The sequence below is a fragment of the Gastrolobium bilobum genome, unplaced genomic scaffold (genome assembly GCF_033153095.1).
Source record: "Gastrolobium bilobum isolate Gb01-03AN ecotype WA unplaced genomic scaffold, APGP_CSIRO_Gbil_v1 utg2164, whole genome shotgun sequence".
NCBI classification, from domain to species: Eukaryota; Viridiplantae; Streptophyta; class Magnoliopsida; order Fabales; family Fabaceae; genus Gastrolobium; species Gastrolobium bilobum.
The window spans coordinates 111411-124762 of NW_026898827.1; the positions used below are offsets into that span (position 1 = coordinate 111411).

Genomic DNA, 13352 nt, shown 5'->3' on the forward strand with positions numbered 1-13352 from the left:
TCCCTTATAAAACTTCTAAGCTTTCCCCACTTCCATCATCACCTGCACCATCAGTTGTTCAAGTTGCACCTCTTATACCTACTGTATCTCATCCATTGAGTGATCCAACATCTGTAAATTCTCCTGTTTCTAATAACAATGTACCTACTGTTTTGCCTGTTACTAGCACTAATCTTTGCAGATTTCCTATTACTGGTGTTCAAACTGCTTCTTCAAATGTTGCTGCTCCTTCAATCAGCTCTATTCCATCTCAATTAAGTCATCCTGCTGCTCCTCAGAATGATCATAGAATGACAACTCGAGCCAAGGCTGGAATCTTCAAACCAAAGGCCTTCTCTGTTTCCTTGGAACCTACCACTGTGAATCAAGCTATGTCACAACCACATTGGTTACAAGCTATGAAAGATGAATACCAAGCCCTTCTTCGAAACAATACTTGGCAACTTGTTTCTCTTCCACCAGGCAGGTCCCCTATTGGGTGTAAATGGGTTTTTAAAACCAAATACAGTTCTGATGGCATCATATCTAAGTATAAGGCTCGCTTGGTTGCTAAAGGCTTCCACCAGCAAGAGGGCTTCGACTATGCAGAGACATTTAGTCCAGTGGTTAAGCCTACCACCATAAGAGTTGTTCTTACTCTAGCTCTTTCTCGAAACTGGCCTATCCATCAACTAGATGTGAACAATGCTTTCTTAAATGGAGATTTAACTGAAGAAGTATACATGGTCCAACCTCCTGGATTCACTACTGATGACAAAGGTGTAGTATGTCGTCTCACTAAAGCCTTATATGGCCTCAAACAAGCACCTCGTGCTTGATTTGAGAAATTAAGCTCTACTCTACTTAGACTTGGTTTTACATCCACTAAGTGTGACAGCTCTATGTTTGTGTCATTCACTGCCACTGCCACAACTTATGTACTTGTATATGTAGATGATATTTTGATCACAGGTTCTAACTCTACTGCCATTTCTTCCCTCATTACAACATTGAATTCAACCTTTGCACTTAAAGACCTAGGCAAATTACATTACTTTCTGGGAATTGAAGCTCACTCCTTGCAGACTGGTGGTCTGCACTTGACACAGTCCAAATACGTTTCTGATCTCTTGAAGAAAGCAAACATGGCAGATGCAAAGCCTATGCCCTCTCCTATGATCTCGGGACAAAAACTGTCTTCTACAGATGGTTCTCCTTTCCGTGATCCTGTTTTATATCGATCCATTGTGGGAGCACTTCAGTATGCTACTATTACGCGTCCTGACATCTCCTTCTCAGTTAACAAGGTCTGCCAATTCATGCACAATCCCCTTGATACACATTGGAAGACAGTCAAAAGGATCCTTCGATACTTAAGTGGCACATCATCCTTTGGTCTTCACATTAAACCATCTTCCAACTTTCATTTATCAGCTTTCTGTGATTCTGATTGGGGATCAGATCCCAATGATCGCAAATCCACGTCTGGCCTTTGTGTTTTTCTTGGAGGCAACCTCATTTCCTGGTCATCTAAGAAACAACCGGTTGTTAGTCGCTCCAGTACAGAGGCAGAATACAGATGCCTTGCTTGCACCATCACTGAACTCATGTGGCTGCGTTCCTTGCTCAGTGAACTTCGAGTATCTCTGCTGCAAGTCCCAACTGTCTACTGTGATAATCTGAGTGTTGTCTTGCTTACAGCTAATCCATTATTTCATTCTAGAACCAAGCACTTTGAGCTTGATCTCCATTTCGTTCGAGAGAAAGTAGTTAACAAGGTTGTTTCTGTCACCCATATTCCTGCAACTTCCCAGATTGCAGATGGTCTCACTAAGGCTATATCCAACACTTCCTTTTCAGAATTCCGAACCAAGCTTCGTGTCTCTGATTCATCGACCACTGTGCTTGAGGGGGGATGAAAGAGTATAACAGTTGTCAATATATTTCTGTTATAAGTTTTACATTTCTAGTTATAGTCAGTTATAACTAACTCCTAGCTACTGAGTTGTTAGTTGTAACTAGCCTGTATATATACACTGCTATGCTGTAATAGTGAGTAATGATGAATTGCTTTGTCTAATAGAAAGATCACATTCAGTTTTCTTCTCTTCTCTTTCTTTCTTCCCTTTCTTGCATTTTGGTCTGATACCTTACATGATCAAATTCTCAAGCAGCATTATCTCAGCTAGCTTCTTGTGAGATGCAGAGGTTGCGTTATGATTTTAAGTCACTTGTTTCCAAGTTGGGACTTATTGATATACACCTCCCAACTTGAGGATTTTGCTTAGTGTAGCTTATTTACTTGTTACTTGTATTATTTATCTTTGTAACTGACTTTGGTTAGGTATGTGTTGTTATCACTTTTCGTTAGTCAACTAGTATAGCTTCTTTTCTATTAGGAGGTTAGGTTATGTTACCTACTTACTTGTACCTTCAATGATACTCTTGTACTTCAGCTGATATAAATATCAGCTTCTTTGAGTCTGAGTAGTAACTTTCACATTTTCATCAATATGGTTGGTTTGCTTCTTAATACATGTCGACATCTAAATCTCCATGGTAATAACTAACAACTTCTTTTATTTATGAACAACTTGCTAACGTCACCAATGGAAATGCAACCGTACAGATTTCGGGTATAAATTAAAATATATATCACTATCCAATCTTATCTTCCCTAAGTTGACCGGACAGCATGAATTATTATGATAGAATTAATTTAACAGTCACTGAGGAAAAAAAAACATACTTAAATTAGGACGATAATTAATGAATACTCAATTTAATATATACACCCATAAGCCATTATAGGTGACTTACTAAAATAAGGACGATAATGAATACTTAATTTAATAGACACACGTAAGCACATTTAGGTGACATTAAAATTAGGTGATTGCATGAAACAATTCAATCTTAATCCAGGCCTTTGCATTTTATAGGTTATTTGACAGGTAACTTAGCTGAACAGTCTGGAACAAGTAAAATATGTCCAATTGTGCAACCTCTAACTCCTCCCACTCAAGTCTCATCAAGTTGACTTGTTATCTTTGTGGCTATAATGGTTTATGTTGTGAGAGAACACTAAAACAAAGAAGCCCACTTCAGTCATTTTATATTTAACGTCCACCAGCTTCTCCTTTTTGTGTTCCCAAATAAAGCTTAGTGTGCGCACCACAATTTTTTCCTTGCTCCCAAACCACCACATATCTTTTCAATAATTAATATAAGGGGAAGGTTATATTTACAATTTTTTTGTTTACAAACTCTTACAAACTACATTAAGTATTATCGGTCATACTTCAATTAAGAGTGTATGACCAGTCATACTTAGTGTAATTTGTAAAAAAAGTTTGTAAACGGATCCTTCTCCTTAATATAATACAAATTGTTGGAGTTGGAATCTTTGGGATTAACTATCTTATATTTAGAAAGTTTAGAACAGATAAAGATGGTGCGCAGACCAAACTTTAATTTCCATGCAAGGCATAATGCCAAGATCATATTCTATATTTTTGTGTGAAGATAAGTACTTAATGGTTGGGTTGTAGTTGTAAAGTAAAGCCCACAAACCTCAAGGGCATTAGTTAAATTAACGTGACTGCTAGTTCCACATGCTCTTACATTAAATTTCAACTCCTATAAATTCCACCTTTGGGGACACCAATTATGCATAGGCATTTCATTGTAGCCCAGCCTAATTATAATTAGTCAACTTGTGCAATTGTTTGTTGTTTTTGCAAACAATAATAACATGTCTTCCATTGGGGCACGTTCGGCTGAAATTTTAGTTATGGAGAAGAGGCAAAAGGAGAAGATGAAGAGAATGGAAGAAGACAGAGTAAAAAGAGGTGAGGTGAGTGCTGAAGAGACAAAGGCCGTGAGTGTTGGAAAGAGCAAAAAGGTGCATCCAGGTGGAGAACAAGGAGTCTCACCTGATAACGTTAATCCAGCGTAATGGTTTTCAACTTTGGGATAACCAAATAGGCTCTCCCCAAAACTACTATTTCTTCTTTCTATTTTCTTCCTGTTTTGTATGATAAAGTTTTTAATTTTTGTTTTATTATAACCCCTAAAACCACAAAAAATAAAAAATAAAAAATGCTTGTTTAGTTACTATGTAGTAGTTATAAAAGACTGTTAGCCGTTTGTAACATGTCTCAAATGTGAACCTGTGTTGCTGCTTTGCCAGAAGAGCACTTTGTACCTATGAATGAATAAAAGCGTTATTTGTATATTTATTCCAAAAGGACCAAAACTCATTCACAATAGAGTTTTTTTATTTTTATTTTTTTTCTGTATAACACACATCCGTATTTAATACAGAAAAGAGAAAGAGAGATAGAGAAAATTTAATTCACACCACGATGTTTGGATATATTAGGATTTTGAAACAAATATATAATTAGTACGTGTCAACCTCCGAAATCAACTTGGATAGAATGTCATTTCTCATAAACTTGACATCTAACTTCTTGTGGTCTACATAGCTAGCTCTGAGAAAACTAGTATAGTTAAAGAAAATCAACTTTGGCTCGAACAATATTGATTAACTGAGTAGTTAAGATTAGATCTCACTTTTAGTTTCATGTAACAAAAGAAAGTGTTTATTGCTTGTGTTTTATTACATAAATCAATAACTTTTTATTCAATATCGGTTATACACATTATTTTCTATACTTTACCGTTCATTTTAAAAGATTTAGTCCCATTTACCACGAGAGTGAAAAAGAAATATAAACGTCATGTAAGCATTTAAATAACTAGAAATGCTTAGTTATTATGAAAGGAAACATACCAAAGTCTTCTTGATTTTGGTAAAATTTAAAGTTTTGATTATTCATTTAAAATTATGATCCTTAAATACAATTGTTGTTTTCAATTTATACACAAGTTTAGTTTGATGCTTGATGTCTTTTATAGTTTTATTGGCTCAGTTTATCAAAGCCCCAATTTACGGAGTGGTGCTTCAGGCTTTTGCAGTACAATATCGGGAGAAGTAATATTAGAAAGGTATTAAAATAAAAGTAAGGCACTATAAGTGGCCCGTAAGTTTGCCTTATAGGCCTTTATTTATTTAGTATTATACGTACGGTAAATGAACAAAAGGTTTAGTATCATCCCGAAAATTATATGATATGAGCATGTACTGGTGTAATATATATATGCTTAGTAAATATATAAATACAAAATCTTGCCAGTAATTTGCATACGGAAATGCTAATTCACCATGAAATAGTTCTTGCAAAATGCCTTAGCAAAATTATTTAATTTTTTAAAAATAAAGAAAAAGAATAGTAAGTGAGTGATTATTTTTTATTTTTTACTTTAATTTAGCTATGCGTGACTGATCATTTTTCTAAGATATTGACGTCAAGAAGATGCCCTTCTTAACTTACCAGTGTAAATTCAAAAAGTTTTATTCCTAATTAAGATGTAATTTTAATTGGATATATATATATATATATGGAAAAACATTTATTAAGCAGCTTGAGATAAGCTAATTCTTTTTAAATGATTCAATTGAATGAATTATAATAATGAAAAAAGTTACTAGTTTGAATGCCGAAAAATTATAAAAAAAATATTTCTTAAGCAGCTTGAGATAAGCTTATCTTCGGCTACCCCAAAACTACGTCGTTTTATTTATTTATTTCCTTATATTAATTGATTCACCTTTGAATGGTTATTATTTCCTTTTTTTCTCTCTTCCTTTATTACCATTGATCCATCTTTGTACGGTTATAATTTAGTAACCGGAGATAAAATTATCTCTAGCAGCTTGAGAAACGATAAGCCCATATATATATATATATATATATATATATATATATATATATATATATATAAAAGGTTTAAAAAATTCTTTTCTAATGTTAGTTTTATAATTTTTCGACATTCAGACTAGTAACTTTTTTCATTATTATAATTCATTCAATTGAATCATTTAAAAAGAATTAGCTTTTGGTATATTAAGTGTCATGACTTAACCTAAATCTTCACTTAAATCCCCGTAAAAAATATTAACTCTAAATATGCTTATGAGATATTACATTTAACAACTCTTTGTTGATCCATGTTTATTGTAAATTTACGGACCGATAAATGGAAAACAATCAATTAGAAAAGAAAATAATCATTCTCTGAAATTTGTAGTTTCCATGGGGATAACTCCTCAAGATTCTAATTACTTAATTTATCCAATAATTAAATTAAAAGACACCAATTATTTAAACATCTTCTAGTTTTTTAACCTATGTGTGTAGTGTAATCTTTAGTTATTTCTCCAGGAATAAAATTATATATGATGGATATCGATAATGATATATCTTGTGAAATTTAAACTTGAACGTAAACAGATTTATTTTATTTATGATGAGACCATGTCAAAGAAGTTTACACGAGGACAACAACAAATTAGATACACATACTCTCATATTGTCCTTTAAGAACCAAATAAAAAATTTAATGATATAAGAAATTAAGTCACAAAAGTTTAAACTATTAGCTGAAGAGATATAAATTAATAAATTATTATATTTTTAGGAAAAAGTATTTGTTCTTTTAAAAGATAATTAATGTTGTATCATTTTAAGTGAAATGATAATGTTTCACTTAGTATTTAAATTAAAACTTTCCCCATTAATAATCTTTCACTCTCCTCCACCATGATCTTTTATTGTGTGATGAAGTCTCTCTCACCATAAAACATAGTGATTTTATTTAAAATGACACAATATTTTTAGGAAAGATTATCTATTCTTTTAAAGGATATAACCTTATATCATTTTAGATCCTAACCGTTGATTTTTGTTCATCAACGATTATAATCTATTGGGTCAAACATAACGGGTCAAATTTATTATTAATTAATTAATAATTTTAATTTAATAAATTATAACCGTTGATGGACAGAAATCAACGGTTAAGATCTAAAATGATATAAGCTTCTATCCTTTAAAATGACAGATATTATTCCCATATTTTTATACTTTAAAAAGATAGATATTTTTCTCATATTTTTAACACTCCTCTCATGCTAAACTATTTCAGGCTTGAAGTTGGGACATTACTTTGTACTAAAAATCCATTTCTTATTATAAAAATGAGGATTACAACGATCAAATTCTAAATTACTTGGTCACAAAGATTATGATACCATATCATAAACTAACTCTTACAAAAACTTACATTATTAAATAAAAATACATGAATGATTTTATATTACATCTTGAACATTGTGATTCCCAACGTACATGAATGATTTTATATTACATATGCTGAACATTGTGCTTCATAAAATACATAAATGATTTTATATTACATCTTGAACATTGTGATTCCCAATTAAAAAGTACCGAAGTTCTTAATTTCATTATCTGTAAACTCCATACTATCAGGTACATAAGGGAAGATCATGTTATTCTCCTGACCTAGGAAGAAGACAGCTAGCCGTTAGGTGAAGGGCTGGAAAGTTGCGTGGCTTCTATCGAAGTATTCCTCAATGAGATGGGTTTGTCTTTGAATATTGATATGTCCTCTCCACCACATTTATTGAGCCATTGTATCTCTGGTCTGACTTAGCAGGCTACTAGAGAGCTGATTAAATGAGGGAGGAACGATGAAATCTGAGGTTGAGTATTTCTCGGAGACACGGGATTTTGTCATCCCAAACATACTCAACATGGCCATGTTTGCAAGTTGCCAATACACAGAGACCATGTTATGTAATATCTCTTCTTGGCTGTCCCAAACTACATTCAAATGGTTTGGCTGGCTATGTGATTGGTTGGGATAAATATTATGAAATGGTGATTAATACCATTTGAATGTGATGTGCTATAGATATACTCATCTTGTCGAGTCAATGACTTGGTTATTGTAGCCAAGACTTTCATTTGATCAGATGAGAACGATATAAGTGAAAGGATCCATGAACCTAATATCATATAACCAACACCATACAACACAACCCAAGAAACTTCAATAGCAACTAGAAGCCAATTAAATGCACTCACAGAATTAGCATAAGCTCTGCCATGATGGACCTTGGGTGGCTTGGTGCGTCTGAATTTGATAAGCATATTTGTTAGTCTTTTTGTACTCATGCTTTGTATGACCAACTTGGTGCTAGTCGACATGTGACAAGTCCATAGGAAGCACGAGTTGTGGTTTGGTACGCTAAAACGAGAAATCCCTGGTGACTGGCCTAGCCGCTTAAGGATTTTATGTGCCATAGGTTCAATCTGAGGGCGCATCTTGTTCCTCATTTTTGGATCATTGTCCTCCACTAGGTAGCCTGTAACAAATACAATATTCAAATAATTATATAATTAATATTCATCAAACTATATGTATATAATATTGAAAAACATTAATTAGGAATTGATGAGAGTTGAGCACTTTGTCATATTCAAAAGAAAAAAAATAAGAGATATACCTAGCACTTTGTCATTAATATCATTGTAATGACCATATTTCATAAACACCCTTTCCAGGGTATCTATGAGCATTTCTGAGCATAACTTAGGGAATTGAAAGCAATCGACTGAACAAGTAGTGGCAAAAATGGTACAAGTGATCTGCATGGTGAGATCTGCTCTATGAGATTGGGTATGGATATCCTCCATTGAATGCCTACAATTTAAAGAGGAAAAATAAAAAAAATACAAAATCAAAACAGATAATTTGATTACATTGAAATAATATTCATTAGGCAAAATTCTTTTTTTTTTTTTGTATATCAACAGAAACAAAAAACAGACACAAAACTACATCACTCTGACCAATCTAGGCCAAGCAACACCCCATTAGGCAAAATTCAAGTAAACTACTAATGAGAAAATATATACCTTTAATCGACAACAAAATTTTCTGAGAGAGCAATACCACACAAAGAAAGAGGAAAATCGGCAAAAGTTGGGAGAGGATCACTTTAAAGCCCTCTCCTGACTACGCCATTGATACTATAAATAATAGAGAAAAGAAAAGTTTTAAAGATTGTAAGAGATGAGGAAGAAGGAGTAAGGGTGGCGTTATATATAGTGTGTGAGAGGAGGGTTAGGTAAGCATGTATCTCATTTCAACCTAGGAAAAAGAAAGAGAAGAGATAAAGAGAGAGAGAGAGAGAAAGCATAGAAGGTTTTGACGGGAGAGAGAGAAAATAATACTACAAAAGACAAAAACATTGGAAATTGTCAGAGAAAGAGAATAATAATACCACAAAAAGACAAAAGAAAACATGGAAGTTGTGATAGATTAGGAAGGTGTACGAGGGTGCATGTACCTCGCTTTTTGACTAAAGAGGTTTAGTAGTAGACAATCTTACCCTGGTTACATTCCCTTATCGATTAAGGAAGCTTAGATAGCCGTTTTACCTTTGCATGCTTGCCAACTAAGAGTACTTGACAACATATTCTTTTGTAGACTAAAGATATGGTTTGTGTAATTTAAATTAATAAATAAGTGAAAATTTCAAGATTTTAAATTAATAGATTATTGTATAAACAAGATTTAGGTCATTATTTACTACTAAGTAATTAAATAATAATTTATTTTTTAATTTATAAGAAATAATTTTCTCATTTTACATGAGAAAAATTTCTCGTGCTACACACACAATTAAAATGTGGGTCCATCTTGATTTTTTTGTCATCTCACTTTTATGGACTCGACTCATATATTGTGTGTGTAGCATGAGAAAATTTTCTCATGTAAAATGACAAAATTAATCCCCTTAATTTATACAACTTTTGTAAATTGCACATAAAAATGTTCTATTTTCAAATGTTTAAAAGCATCATTACTCAAAATAAAAAGCATCATTACCTACCTTCTTTTGTTTTCAATAATTAAAGCCTATGGGTTGTATAAAAAAAACGTATGGGTTAATTATGCTTACTTTTTAAAATGGGGAACCAATTTATTTCTGTAAGATTTGATTTAAAAGCATGCATTTATAAATAATTAAATATTATGTAAGAAAATTAAAACATTTACTTTTTATATCATTTTTAATTAAATCGACCATTTAATTATATATTTCATTTAGAATGAAATTAATGCTTGTATGGATGAATCCATGAGACATGACAACTAATTTAGAAATAATACATAACAAAATAATCTAAATATAAAATAAACATTATAAAACCAGACGTGGAGAGGTTGATTGCGTTGTTCACACTTATTTATATAATTGAGCACATTACAACTTAATTTTGTATTTTTTTTACTTAAATTAAATTTTATATAAAAAATAATGTAAATTGGAAAAATAATCTCTTTTCCTATATCTTCTTCGTCTTTTTATTTGGACCGAATAATCACACATATAATCGCAAAATAAGAAAGGGGGAAGGGAAAAAAGAACAGAGACACATATTTTACTTTGGTTCACCTACATCTAGCAATATTTTAAAAAATTATCCTCACGACACTCGTTACCAAGCATTATTTACAAGGGAAATATAAATAGGTTTAAGAATCCTAGCCATAATTATAATGGGATCAAGCTCAAACTACTAAAAAGAAAAATAAAATAAAATAAACCTAAGGCTCACAATAATATTAGGTCTCCGCAATCCCCTATTAGTTTTCTCTGCGTTCGGCCAACACAAATTGTTATCTTAATGTGAAATATGAATAATATCCAACACTCTCTCAGTGTAGGTTTAAAAGAAGTTAATGATAATCCTACATATAAGATGATTTGGACTCTCTTTTTTCGAATTATGTTTGTTTTTCCCCTCAAATTTTACGATAATCATGCACTCATACTATTTGTTGTAACTATAAAATCATGCCAGAAATATGCATATACACAATCACGTCACAGTAAAATGCTAAGCATTCTAAATTGGTTGACACCCTTAACACCTCACTCTTGAAATAAAAAGTAGAAACAATTATTACAACATCAAAATTGGCATACATGAGCCTATTTGACACATCTTTTTTTAAGTTAAAAGCTACTTTTAAGCTAAAGCTAAAGAAAGAGCTTTAAAAATAAAGTTACAAGCTGTTTGATGATTATATAAAAATTTTAGTTTAAAAGTTACTTAAAAGCTACTTGATGCACTTGAGTCACCATAAGTTATTATAATTGCATACGTTTTAGTTTTAAGGCCTTTTATAATTTTCATAATTGCAGACGTTTCAGTTTGCATGACTTTATGTTTGGTTTATGGCTATTTCCGTTTTGTATTAGTTTTAAGATCATTGATGGTCCTTTATTGTCAGTTACTTTTTGTATTGCCTGATTAAAAGGCTTGTTAGAAGGATGTGAAAAGAAGACTTTTTGATTATTGAAGAATGATAATATAGCAGAAAACTTCTGCATTTTCCTGAAAGCCTACTTTCCATATAATTTTGCATCACTACTCATTTCAAAAAAGTACACATTTTAAAAAAAGTTGATACAACTTAGAGCTTATTTGGTACCTCTTTTTTAAGCTAAAATTTACTTTTAAACTACATCATAAAAACAAACTGCAAGTTGTTTGATGATTAGAATTCTACATAGTAGTGGGAAATCAAGGAGCAACAACTATATTTTATTTAGACAATGTAAAAACTTATACATATAGATTAGACTAAATTAGACTTAAGTACTGTACAAATTTATGACATCAGGTAGTTAGGTTGTATTATATGTAATAAACTGATGTAACATAGTTTAAAATGTAGAATCTGATGTAAAATAGTTTGAATGTAAAATATATGTACCTGACTTGGTACCATGTATAAAGTAACTTAAGAAAGTTTTTATTAACTATCGATGTTTATATTTCTCTATTTTATTGTTCTTACAATTAAAGTATAGTTTAAGAAATAATGGGATATTCTCTATACTAGTTAAAGAGGATATTGTACTAAGAGCCCATAATTTTGCCATGTAGGCCTTTATTTATTTAATATTATACGTATTGATTTTATTTAAAATGACACAATATTTTGTATTTCAAAAAGATAAACGTTTCTCCCATATTTTTAACATGCCCCTCGTGCTAGAGTCTTTCAGGCTTGAAGCATGGACATTACTTTGTACTAAAATCTTATTTTTTATTATAAAAATAAGGATTACAATGATTAAATTCTAAATCACTTGATCACAAAGACTCTGATACTATATAATAAACTAACTCTTACAAAAACTTAAATTATTAAATAAAAATACATGAATGATTTTATATTACATCTTGAACATTCTGATTCCCAACACACATGAATGATTTTATATTACATCTTGATCTTGAACATTGTGCTTCCCAAAATACATGAATAATTTTATATTATATCCAGAACAACATGCTTCATAAAATACATAAATGATTTTATATTACATCTTGAACATTCTGATTCTAAAAAAAAAACACTTACGTTCTTAATTTCATTATCTGTGAACTCCCTACTATCAGGTACACGAGGGAAAATCATGTTATTCTCCTAATCTAGGAAGAAGACAGCTAGCCGTTAGGTCAAGGAATGGAAAGTTGGCGTGACTTCTATCAAAGTATTCCCCAATCAGATGGGTCTATCTCTGAATATTGATATGTCCTCTCCACCGCATTTATTGAGCCATTGTATCTCTGGTCTGACTTAGCAGGCTACTAGAGAGCTGAGTAAATGAGGGAGGAACGAAGAAATCTGATGTTGAGTATTTCTCGGAGACAAGAGATTTTGTCATCCCAAACATACTCAACATGGCCGTGTTTACAAGTTGGCAATACACAGAGACCATGTTATGTAATATCTCTTCTTGGTTGTCCCCAATTGCATGCAAATGATTTTGCTGGCTATGTGATTGGTTGGGACAAATATTATGAAATAGTGATTAATACCATTCGAATGTAATATGCTATCGATATACCCATCATGTCGAGTCAATGACTTGATTATTGTAGCCAAGACTTCCGTTTGAGGGTAATCATATAATCTAGGTTGGGACCCCCGTTTGAGAATGTTATTGTTAAAATTGTAAAGTACCATATTAATTAAAAAAGAATTAGATGAGATTGATATAAGTGAATGGATCCATAAACCTAATATTAGGTAACTAACACCTCTACCATGATGCACCTTAGGTGGCTTGGTGCCTCTGGTTTTGATATGCATATTTTTTGGTGTTGTACTCATGCTTTGTATGATCAACAGACAAGCCCTTAGGAAGCACGAGTTGTGGTTTGGTATGCTAAAATGAGAAATCCCTGGTGACTGGCCTAGGATCTTGTTCCACACTTTTGGATCATTGTCCTTCACTGGGTAGCCTGTAACAAATATCATATTCAAATAATTATATAATTAAAATATGTCAAACTATATGTATATAATATTGAAAAACACTAAATAGGAATTGATGAGAGTTGAGCACT

At 32.0% G+C, this 13352-nt stretch overlaps 1 protein-coding gene across 1 annotated transcript; it reads left to right on the forward strand.

Moving 5' to 3' along the window:
* Positions 1–881: 881 nt before the first annotated feature.
* On the forward strand, positions 882–1898 carry LOC133284462 (uncharacterized mitochondrial protein AtMg00810-like). The gene has a single exon (XM_061481478.1). The coding sequence runs from the start codon at positions 882–884 to the stop codon at positions 1896–1898; it is 1017 nt and encodes a 338-aa protein (XP_061337462.1).
* The last annotated feature ends 11454 nt before the right edge of the window (positions 1899–13352 follow it).